The 12,286-nt window shown below is 46.7% G+C and overlaps 1 protein-coding gene across 1 annotated transcript in view; it reads right to left on the bottom strand.

Annotated features, from left to right (window-relative positions):
* The window catches only part of KRT80 (keratin 80), a 39,290-nt gene extending 32,129 nt beyond the window's left edge, over nt 1-7,161 (bottom strand). Inside the window, exon 1 of the mRNA XM_044679251.1 lies at nt 6,859-7,161. Within this exon, the coding sequence (XP_044535186.1) occupies nt 6,859-7,161 (303 nt within the window). The remainder of the gene's footprint in view (nt 1-6,858) is intronic.
* Between the last annotated feature and the right edge of the window lie 5,125 nt (nt 7,162-12,286).

Genomic DNA, 12,286 nt, shown 5'->3' with positions numbered 1-12,286 from the left:
CATTATACTAATGAAAAATGGTTGGACAAACTGGGCTGGGGGCTGAGAGTGAGGACCAGGGCTAAGTAGAGGGCTTCAGGAATAAACTAAAGCTCTGTTCTCAGGCCTGGGGTATTGCCCATGCTGGCCCCCCTCCTTTCTGGGCCATGAGCAGGCCACCCCTTAGGCCTGGGACCAGAGACACCTGCCAGCTGGGCTGTTGGGATAATTCTCTTTTATCTTTTGCCCATCCCTGCTGTATTTTTCCTTCTTGGCTTGTGGCTTGTGATAGATGATGGCTGCTGACGTCTACTCTCTCATCTCCCCATCACCTACCTCCTGGCTGCCCTGCTAAGTGACTTTGTGGCTCCCCCAAACCCAGCCTGTCAAATCCACATCCCAGACCTCACCTTCAAAGCTCTTTCCTTCACCAATTCTCCTTCTTCCAGGTTCCTACTGGAACTCCTTGAGACCCAATCAGACAGGGGAGCCCATGAAGTCCAGTGAAGTTGGAGGGGGATTGGAGGTCCCCCAAAGCACCGAAGTCTTCCATTTATACTCTATTCTTGACTCTAGGCTTGTCTCTGCCCATGTCTTGCCTCTCTCATCAGACTGGAAGCTCCCTGGGGCCAGACTGTTTCTTCTCACTTCTGGATCTCCCCATGGCCTAGGACCAGGGTTGCACAGGGACAGGGTAAAATTACTTCCTATAGAGAGGAAGCTGAGTTCTTGGCTTTTGGGCAATTTAGGCTTTTGTTGTCCCGTAAGCACGGACTGTGAAGATAACTCCATGATATCCTCTAGGCTCACTGACTCCCCTGGCCCTGGGGCCTGGCAGCCCAGCCCACCAGTCCTATCCCTCTTCCTTCCCACCAGGGCTCCTTGCTTGGCTCTTATTTACTGATTGTTGTTTTGAAGCCTGGGAGCTCCTATAGACGCCCCTCTGCTCTTGGTGGAGAGGGTGTTTCCAACACAGGAATCCCTCTTTACTTCTCTCCTCCACTGGCCCCAACCTTTTATGGATGGACCTTCAGTCCACTAGAAGTCAAATGAGGCCTCTGCCTGTCTCAGGGGCAGCAAGGTGGCTTAGTGGATAAAGTGTTGGACCTGGAGTCAGTAAGACCCAAGCTCAAATCTGGCCTCAGACACTTCCTAGCTATGTGATCCTGGGCAAGTCACTTAACCCTGTTTGCCTCAGTTTCTTCATCTGTAAAATGAGTTGGAGAAGGAAATGGCAAATGATTTCAGTATCTCTGCCAAGAAAACCCCAAATTTGGTCATGAAGAGTCAAACAGACTGTAACAATTCCACAGTAACAACAACAATTGTCTCAGGGCAAGACAGTGGTTTCTTCCGTCTCTCTGCCAGGAGGAATATGGGGACAAGATTCAATCAATGTCATCTGATTATTATTTTTTTTTAATTTTTACCTTCCATTTTGGAATCAAAACTGTATAGTGGTTCCAAGGCAGAAGAGTGGTAAAGGCTAGGCAATGGGGGTTAAGTGACTCAACCAGGGTCACAGAGCTAAGAAGTGTCTATTTGAACCCATTTGATTATTTTAACCTTCTACCTTCTGGAAAGTTCTACTTAAGATCTTTTTCAAGTCTACCTTCTGTAGTGGTCACAGCTGCATTAGTTCATAGAGACCAGAAGACTGTGCATGTGTGTGCATGAGACACAGACAGATACACAGACATATGGACTGAGAGGAAGAGAGAGAGAGACAGAGAGAGAGAGACAGAGAGAGAGAGAGAGAGACAGAGAGAGAGAGAGAGAGAGAGAGAGAGAGAGAGAGAGAGAGAGACAGAGACAGAGACAGAGAGAGACAGAGACAGAGAGAGAGAGAGAGAGAGAACTGGGGAAGGGTGGAGTAGAGGAAAGAGAACTGCTTCTCCCACTACCATACTGCTCTCCCACCTTCCTTAACTGGGCAGGAGTCCCATGTTTATGCAGTGGGTGGGGAGGGAGGAGACATATAAGGCTCTCCTTTCTCCACCCAGGCTGCATAGACAAATCTTCCCTCCCAGAAGCTCTGCCTTCCATATAACCTCAGGCTCTTCTGTTGTAGTTCCAGTTAATTTTACCATGAAGACAACGTGAATTGCTCTCAAGGTGAGGGAACCTCCAGTACTGGAATGGGGAGCCCATTTGTCCCCTTGAAGAGCCCCATATTGTCACAGTGGGTGGGGAGGGAATCAGGATATGAGATTTGATCCCCCACCCAGGAACTCCCCAAAGAATCTTCTCTTCGAGAGGCCTCCTCCCTCAATGTCCGTGCTGGGAACAAAAGGGCTGGGAAGGGCAACTAAGCTGAGCCAGATGAGGTGCCAGGCCAAAGGAATTCACTCCAAGCAGGGATGGGCCAACTCTGCCATCCCCTGCTCCCTACCCCTAGGCTCAGCTTAGGTCCTGCCTGGGTGGTCCTTTTCTAGCCTTAGGAGAATGCAGGACAAATCAGGGGCTCTAGAAGGTGGGGGAGACTTGCTCCCTTAGGTCTGGAAGGGAAACTGATCTTTATAGCCTTTCTTGGATTTATGCCCCTGCACCCTCTGTCCCATAGCCTGGCCTTCTAGTGCAAGACTGGCTAGGAGTCCCCATTGGATGTCAGTGTTGGGGGAGACCAAGGTCAAGGGGGCTTCGAGTTCTTCTCTGATTCCCTGCCCTTATCTAATTATACTTTTCATTGTGTGACTTCCTGGCTTGGCAGCTTTCCTAGAATGGGAGCCCCTCTCCTCATATCCCCTCTCTGGCTTCATATCCCCTCTCTCTCTTCCTGGAAAGAACCTGAAGGGTTCTTTCCTTTTCTTCTTGGTAGGAATGTGCTTTGGGAGGACCAGGAGGGGTCTTTCTTCTCTCACATGATTCAGGGTCTACTAGACTACCTGCAAGCAGGGGGTGGCAGAGCGTACTCCCCAGACTTTCTCCTAATCCTGGCATTCCTTAGGGACTAGAGGAAATTATCTCAATCATCTCCCTGCCTCCAGGCAGCCCAGACTAGAGGCGAGTGCTTCTCTCTGCTCTGGTTCTAGAAAGAGGACATTTCACAATCTCCTTCCATCTCCCTTTCCATCTTCTTATCCTGACAGGCCTTCTTACTGTCTTGCCACATTTCCTTTTGCTTGTCCTCAGGGAGCGATGAGGATTCATCCATGGACCATTTTTGCCCCTGAATGATGTCCTTTTCACTGACTGACAGCCAGGATGGGGGTGATGGAAAAGCCACCAGAGAATATCGATTCAAATTCTGGCTTCCTCTTCCCGCTTCTGTGACCAGGACAAGTCACTTAACCTAAGAGCGTGCCTCAGTTTCTTCATCTATAAAATGAGAACTTTAAACGGAACGATCTCTAAGATCCTGTCTGGCTCCGGATCTATGAGCCTGTCCAAGTGAAAGCCTTAATTTCCTAATCTATAAAATGGGGACAACAGTAGCCTCATTTTACAAATAGTACCTACATCATAGGGTTGTTGCAAAGATCAATGAGAGCGTGTGCCTGAAGTGCTTTGCAGACTTAAAGTATTAACACATATAACCTATATCTGATTGATATATATCTGGGAGGTGGAAGGAAAGAATTTGAAACTTGAAACATGAAAAACGAACATTAAAAATTGTTTCTACATGTAATCGAGGGAAGGAATAAAATATTAATGGAAAGAACCCCTGAAGTTTAAATTGTTGTTGACATATAATCAGCGCTATTGTTAAAAGGTCATTGTCCCATGATCCTGTCTCTTCTAGAGAAAATAATCTCTGCTCTCCCTGACTCGTCTTAGCTACTGTTCCCTTGATCTCTTATCTCTTGGAGCCTGCTTCTTGTCCCACCCCCCAAACCCCCTTCTAAATATCTCTGTTACTTTTTTTTTTAAACCCTTACCTTCCATCTTAGAATCAATAGTAAGTATTGGTTCCAAGGCAAAAGAGAGGTAAGGGCTAGGCAATGGGGGTTAAATGACTTGTTCAGGTTCACCCAGCTAGGAAGTGTCAGATGAGATTTGAACCCAGGACCTCCCATCTCTAGGTCTGGTTCTCTATCCAATGAGCCACCTTACTGTCTCCTCTGTTACTTTAATTTACCTTGAGGTAGCCAGTGGATGGAGTGCTGGACTTGGAGCAAAAAAAGACTTGAGTTCTAATCCAGGCTCAGAAACCTTCTAGTTATGTCATTCTGGGCAAGCCATTTAGCTTCTGTTTGCCTCAGTTTCCTCACCTGTAAAATGGAGATAATAATAGTATCTATCTTCCAGGATTGTTGGGAGGACCAAATGAGATAATCTGAGTAAAGTGCCCAGCAAATCTTAAATCATTCTAGAAGTGCTAATTGTTGTTGTTCTTGTTGCTATTTTAACTGTTAGGGAAGTAATACGTGATGGAGGCAAATGCTTTCTATTCTTCATCTTTAAAAGGAGGTAGGGTTAGATGAGAAGATTCCCAAGTTCCTTCTCATCTTATCTTTGAGTTTTGTGCCTCCTCCTTCATTCCCTCTCTTCCCTCTTGCCTAATGTACCCATTCCCTTTCTTACAGCTATTTAGTAATCTCCTTGGTGTCTCCCTCCCCACTTTTTTCTCTTTAGATGGGAATTTCTTTCCTTGTGCCATAATGCATATTTTTCCCCCTCCAGATCCCTTTTTCCCTCTACACTCTTGTCTTTAGGAAATCTTCCCTGCCTGGCCAGCCCTCCATTTCCGCCAGAACCTTCGGAGATTTAGCATTCTGTCTAACTGCTCCAGGTTCTGCCCATTTGCCTCACCAGACTGTCAGCTCAGAGGGTAGCTCCGTTTCTTTGCCATTATCTAGGATGGAGCTCCACATTCAAAGAGAAGGGGAGGGAGTAGAGCAGTAGCCCAGGGTGGAGGAAGACTAGAAGTCTTTCTACCTTTCCAGAGTTGTAGAATCAATGGGGCCCCTTCCTGGCCCAATGCCAACATTCCTAGCCCCAGAGGGAACCGTGGCAATGTGGGAGCTTGGGACATGACATCCCAGGAGAGCCTTCTCCAGGTAGCTCCCTCCACTCCAGATGCTGAGGCACAAGCTCTCCGCCTTTTGGGGTCCATCGGCCCCGGCTCCTATAAACAAAACTTCCTTCCTCCCTATGGCAACAGCTCCAAGTGATATCAGTGCTGGCATTCAAGGGAGAGAAGTCACTCATCCTCCCAAATTACCTCGGCAGGTGAAGCAATCCTTTTAAGGGATTAAGTTAGGATCGGAGAGGAGAGCTCTGCAGGGACCTGCCTCCCTTCCACAAATTACTTGTCATTGGAGGGAAATTACAGTTTTGGGGCTTATCAGTTGGTAGGGTTTGGCAGAAAGTTCTCGTCTAGCTAGGCGATTGTTCTTCTGGGAGACAGCTAGGTGGAGTAGTGATTAGAAGATGGGGCTTGAGCTGAGTCTGAATCCTCTCTCACATATTTACTGGCTGTATGACCCTGGACAAGTCACTTAACCTCTGTCAACCCCATTTGTAAAATGGAGATAAAAATAGCAACTAGCTCACAGCGTTGTCGTGAGGATGAGGTATTTATGTACAGCATTTTGTAATCCTTAAAAAGTTATAGAAATGCTAGATATTATTATTATTGGTCCATTTATCCTGCTCTGCCTTGAAGGAGAAGGGAATTCCACCAAGGATGGATGCTTTGGGGGGCAGCTAGATAGTTCTGGCCATCAGCACTGAGGGCGAGGGGAGGTAGACTGGGGAATGAAGGGAGGATTAGTCAGAGTAGGCTTCTGGAGGAAGGTAAGTGGAGGTAATAGTGATTTTTGGAGCAGGAAGGAGAAAAAAGACATTTTTAGAATGAAGGCTCATGTTCCTTCCCCTAAGAGATTAGATCTGAAAGGGAACCCAAATCCTAGAAATATAGAGATTAGTTCCAGAGAACCAAGTGCAGCCTATGGATGTGGGTGCCAAAGACACCCAGAGTCAAAAAAGGGGCTAAGTTTCTGCTATAATCTCCCTAGAGCTGGGAGCCTGGTTTAAGAACTGAAGAACCAGAGTTGGGCTGTCTCCTACATCCCAGCATCACTACTAACATTCCTATCCCCTGACATGCCTGAGGCAGCGTCCTCATGGGTTCCTGCATCTTCCTTCTGGCCTGGGCATCCCGGACCCCCCTCAATCCAGCCCCTCTGTCTCAGCTGGGCAGAGAGTCACAGGGGCTGGACAAAGAGACTCAGGAAGAGCAGGGCACTTCCCCAGAATTCTGCAAAAGGGACAGGAACACAGCCGGAGGGATGAATGGAGAGAGACTGGGGCTTGGCTTATTCTCTGCTCTCCTTGACAGAGCTCCACATCTACTTTTACACCATGGCACAAGGTCAGGACTTTAAGTCAAGATGACCTAGGTTCCAATTCCACCTCAGGAGCTGTGTGAACCTGGGGAGGTTGTTTAATATCTCTCCCTCAGTTTTCTCCTCTGTTAAGTGAGAGTGTTGGTCTTGGTGGCTTCTTCCAGCTCTAAATCCCAGAAACACTCTTTCATTCCATCCTCAAGGCCCAGGTAGGATGGCCACGACACTTTGGACATCCTTTAGGTACAGCATGTGCGGTCCCCTCTTCCTGCTAAGTGCTTGGATGGAGCTGGGAAAAGTCCCGCCCCTTCCCATAGACTAGTTCAGCTAAGCATCCTGCCTGCCCATTGGCTGGCGAGGGATCTTAGGGGATGCTCAGAGCCAGGGCAATGGGGAGGAGCGAGAGGCAAAATAAACCCACTTGACGTTTCGCGCATCCCACTTTCCAAGATCTCCTTTATTTTACACTTCAGGTACCTCTATTGGCCAGAGTTGGCCAGAGACCAGTTTCCCCATCCCTTCAGCTGCAGATAAGGCTACAAAAGAAGTGGATTCAGATAAAAGCTCCCCTCCAGCCTCCTCTTACCTTTCCAATCAAAGAGGCAAACTTATCGTTGAGTGTCTTCAGTTCTTCTTTTTCCTGATTCTTCTGTTGCTGGATGGAGGGGTCCACCTTGATGTCCAGGGGCACCAGGAGGCTGGGGTTTACAGTCACCTTCTGGAAGGTGCCTCTCGACCCACAGCTGGTGAGACTTTGAGAGCTGAAGTTGGAGTGGGGGCTGGGCCCTCCACAGCCATTCCATCCCAGGGAGTCTGGTCCAGTGCTCCATCCTGAGGCTGCCCCACAGCTGCTGAGGCTACTGAAGGTGACACTGGACTGGCAGGCCATCTCGCCCCCCCTGGGGGGCAGTGAGCCCGGGCACCCAAGGGAGCACCTTGCGAGAGAGGGATATGGTAGCCGGGGTCTGGTAGTCGTCTCCTGTCTCCACCAGGCAGGGGAGAGCTGGGTAATGAGGAGCAAACACCTGTTGTGCCGTGCTCATTACCTTCTCGGGGAGGGCGTGACGCCTCGCAGCCAGACCAACCTGTTAGATGATGTTGCTCCCTCCTCCTCCTCCTCCTTCTCCTCCTCCTCCCGACTCCCTGAATCCTTCCCCTCCCCTCCTGCCTGAGTAGTTAGCTCCGAGTGGGTTGTTAGGCTCCCAAACAAAACCCAGGTCAAGCTCGGAATGGGGGTGGAGGGGAGGGGAGGAGCCCTGAGGTGGATGGGTGGGAGAGAGGAAGGGCAGACACAACAAGGAAGGAGAAAGAGAGAGAAGCTCTCACCACAGACCTCAGCGGCATACCTGAGAGGTGACGTATTAGTACTCACATACTTCTGGAAAAGATGAGGCAAGGCTGTGCCCTGGCCCTGGGCTCTCAGGTGTGGATGGCGGCCACCTCAGGTGCCAGACCGACACTGGAAAACAGCTCTTTGAATGATTTCTTTTTCACTGACACAATCTCCCATCTTTCCTTCCCTCCTTTTATTTTGCTTCCCAGCCCCAGTGTGTTCCTTACCCCTCCCACACCTTGAAAGCAAAGGAGATATTAAAAGGAGATATTTTCTGTCCTCAAAGAGTTTGGAAAATGATGACCAAAGTCTCCTCCCCAGCCCCAGCCCTCCGGGATGTTTTCTCTTCATTATATCAGTTCCCCAAATACCCCGCTTCCAGGACGCTTTCCAGGACTGATAGTTTATTTTAACTTTGCCCAAATGAAACAGAATGGGCACGGAATTCTACTAGAGTGACTCAGTCTCCTTTTGCTCTCCACCTTGGTGATAGACTCTTTCCTCTTCTGCCCTTGCTGACCACTCCTGCTGAGCTTGAAGGCTTCTTAATGCTTAAGATTCCTAAAATAGTGTCCACATGTCCATAGTGGACTTGGGTAGGCAGGGCTCTGGGTAATCCATTCTGAACTCAGCCCAGCTCAGCATCCCTCTCATATTTTGGGAAAACAAGGATGCTCATGGGAAGAGGAGATGCATAGAATGGATGCATAGAAAAGAACATACTTCAGATGAACTAAGAAATTTGGATCTATTATCTTTAGCCCAAGAGCCAGGGGTGTACAGTGTGCAAAACAAAGAAATAATCCAATAACTCTTATGGTCCCTCCACCTATACAATAGGGGAGGAGAAGGAATGAACAAGGTTTATTGAGCACCTACTATGTGTGGCATTGTGCTAGCCACTTCACAGATATTCTCTCTCTCATTTTTTTTAACCCGGATCTTCTGTCTTAGAGTCAATACTATCTATTGTTTCCAAGGCAGAAGAGCAGTAACGGCTGGGCAATGGGGGTTAAGTGACTTGACCAGGGTCACACAGCTAGGAAGTGTCTGAGGTCAAATTTAATTCCAAGACCTCCTGTCTTTAGACCCGGCTCTCTGTCCACTGAGCCCCCATTGGTTTTTACAACAACTGTGAGACGTGGGAGCTATTGTTATGGCCATTCTTCAGTTGAGAAAACTGAGGCAGATCAAGGTTAAGTGATTTGCTCAGGGTCATAGAATTAGTGTAATGTCCAAGGCAGGTTCTGAACTCATATCTTTCTGACTCCAGATATACTGGGTCATCTAGCTGCTTACAGCATATCTGGGCATTTTCCAGAAGGAGAGGGGGAACACATATAAGGGTCCTCAGATTTGGCACCCAATTGTTGTGTTTTTTGATGTGGTCAAAAGGTGGCAGGTTATAGAATCAGAAGATCTGGGTCTGTGTCCCAGTGTCCGGGCCAATTATTCAATGAATACTAATTTATTACTTTATTATTCTAACACTGAAGAAACAGTCCCTGCCTTCAAGGAGCATAGAGTCCATTGTGGGAGACAATAAGTACTTGTCAAATGAAAAGGAGGTAAGTATTTTGGAAGGGGCGCTGGCATCTGGGATGACAAAGAAAGGTTTCCTGTAGAAGATGCTCCTTGAGCTCTGATGCAAACCAAACTCTCTCAACCTCAGACCTAGTCATGATAAGGGAACGTGGAAGAACCCAGAGCATCAACCAGGATAAAACAGATTCCCAACCTGATGACACAATTCATTGTCATCCAAACCCTTCGTGTATTATCTTGCTTAAGACCTCAGGTGACTTACAGCAAAGCCTGTGACACGACTTCCTCACAGGCGGTCCACACAGTTCAAGGGAATGGACTTCTCAGGCTTCAGAGGAGGAGAGACTGTAAACTCTCTACTGGGACAGTGCAAATGGGCTCCTGAAACCATCTGTTCACCAGGTGCCCTGTCTCCCTTACTGTGGCATCACACCACACCCTGGTTCTCACCGCTGTGAACACATCACTGGTGTGAATGCCTCAAAACTCATTTTCTTCAATGCAATTTAATTCCATTCCATTCAGCAAACAGTTATTTGAGGATCACTATGTGCCAGTGTGTGTGCTGAGAATATAAAGAGAAACAATTCTTGCCTTCAAGGAGCTGAAATTGGATAGATGTTCATGCCATATAGACACAGCCAGTATGTTTAAGGAGCAGCAGAACACAGGATCACAGACTCACACATAGATCTTTGGCTGGAAGGGGCTTCAGAGATCGCCCTTTCATTTTACAGATGAATAAACCAAGGCCCATAGAAGTCAAGTGACTTGTCTGTGGCTATAGAATTGATAAAGAAGCACCAGAGGCAGGATTTGAACTCAGGTCCTCTGACTCTAGAACTAGTTTGTTGAAGTTGGGGGATTCCTTTGTTTTTGTTTTTCCTGGGAAGAGTTATTTTTAATTTGAAAAGAACTCAGTTCACTTTCAAGAAGCAACAACAACAAAATGGATTACATGGCAAAGTTCTTATGAAATTTCTTCTCCTATCTTGTATCCTTAACATCACTGTTACCCTTGTTTTCACTCTTCCCATAGCCCCACTTCTCAGTTCTAAATGTGTTATTGCAAAAAACTATCCTCATGATAATCTGAGATTGGGAGATTTCTAACAGAACAGTTTGGCCAGAACAGGGAATATGTATCTGGGACTCAGTTTCCTTATCTGTAAAGTGGTGATGACTATAAATGTGGTATAAACACTTTGAAAACCTGTAAAATACAAACTTTTAATCAAGCACACCATCCCCCATGAATGGGATACTTGAGCATTAGCTTTTTTTTTTTTTTTTTTAATTTTAAACCCTTAACTTCTGTGTATTGACTTATAGGTGGAAGAGTGGTAAGGGTAGGCAATGGGGGATAAGTGACTTGCCCAGGGTCACACAGCTGGGAAGTGTCTGAGGCTGGATTTGAACCTAGGACCTCCTGTCTCTAGGCCTGGCTCTCCATCCACTGAGCTACCCAGCTGCCCCCAGGCATTAGCTTTTTGATGGAGGCTATAGAAAATGATCTGGAGAAGGAAATGGCAAATTACTCCAGTGTCTCTGCCAAGAAAACTCCAAATGGGGTCCCAAAGAGTCGACCATGACTGAAATGACTGAACATCAGCATATGAGAAGAGAATCTTTCCCTTGTTGCCATTGGACAAAGCTTTGCTAACGTGGCAGAATGATGACATCTGAAAGCCATGGAAGTTTCAAGGAGGACCCAGACTTGGGGTCTGCTGCTTAGAAGGGAAAGGAATTTAGGACTAAATTTAGGACCCCGGGATTTAGAACTTTGAGCACTTTACAGGTCACTTGGTCCAGACTCAGCCTGGCCAACTACTATGATGGATCTCTAGTCCATGATTTCCAGTCTCTACTCTCTCTAGTTTTAGCTCAGCTCAACAGTGAAACAGCATGATTTCGTAGGGAGGGCACTGGATTTGCAATGCCGGGGCTTACATCCAAGCTATGTGGCCTTGGGACCTCTACTGACGTACTATTATAACACAGTCTCCCCATGGCACAGAGGTGACCCAGGATTCCCACAGACCCTGACAGCTGAATGCAAGCCCCAGCACGTCCTTCTGTAGGTCTTTGTCTGAGGATTAGTCTAGGTGAGCTCAGAGAGACTCAACACTGGTGTGGCTGCAAATACATTTTGACCACAGTAACTTGGGGCGATCATCTTGTTAGATTGGAAGCTCCTTGAGGGTAGAAACTATCTTTTTTCTCATTTGTATCTTTAGTTCTTAGCCCAGTGCCTGGCACCTAGGAGATACTTAATAAATCTTAACACAAAACACAATTGTCAAGTTATATGTTATAGCATCTACAAAATGTTTATTGAGTTAAATTTAATTGACTTTGGACCAGCTAGATGGCACAGTGTATAAGAGTACCAGGTCTGGAATCAGGAGGTTCTGGATTCAAATGTGTCCTCAGACATTTCCTAGCTTTGTGACCCTGAGCAAGTCACTTAACCTGGTTTGCCTAGTCCTTGCCTTTCTGTCTTAGGGTTGTTACTAAGGCTTGAAAAAATAATAATTTAATTAGCTTTTCTAAGGCAGGGGTCTTAAATTGGAGTCTGTGGATTTAAAAAAAAATATATATATATATGTATATATATGTTTAGTGACAATTTCATTTATTGGTTTCCTTTGTAATCCTGTGAATTTAAAAACAGAATTCTTTGAAGAGTTCACTCTTCAAAACTTCACCAAACTGCCAAAGAGGTACAAGACACACCAAAAAATGTCAAGAAGCCCTGGACTAAGTTATGGAAGGCTTTTAATGGGCATAGGTAGAGGCGGCATTGCTGGCCACGAAATCACAGATCCTAGAAGTTTCAGAGTGATTGAATTTGGGCAAGTTCTTTGAGGTCTCTGGCTTTCAGTTTCCTGTTGAATAAAATGAGAGAGCGACAAAGTACTGTTATGTTTGAGGTGCTCTGCTTAGCGTTTTCCAAGGACAGAATCATATCATTTCATCTTGAGTGAACTAAATGTTCTCTAAAGTTCTTTCCCACTCAAAAGCTTGTGGTCTTATGTCTTGCTCTAGGACACTGGGACTTTACCAGCAAGCCTGAGATGCCAGCAAAGTCCCTTTGATAACTCAACCTTTGCCTTCAAGTGGCAAAAAGCAATAC

The sequence above is a fragment of the Gracilinanus agilis genome, chromosome 5 (genome assembly GCF_016433145.1).
Source record: "Gracilinanus agilis isolate LMUSP501 chromosome 5, AgileGrace, whole genome shotgun sequence".
In the NCBI taxonomy this organism is placed as follows: Eukaryota; Metazoa; Chordata; class Mammalia; order Didelphimorphia; family Didelphidae; genus Gracilinanus; species Gracilinanus agilis.
Note: the sequence above shows the minus strand (reverse complement) of the source record. Positions and strands in the feature narration are given on the sequence as shown.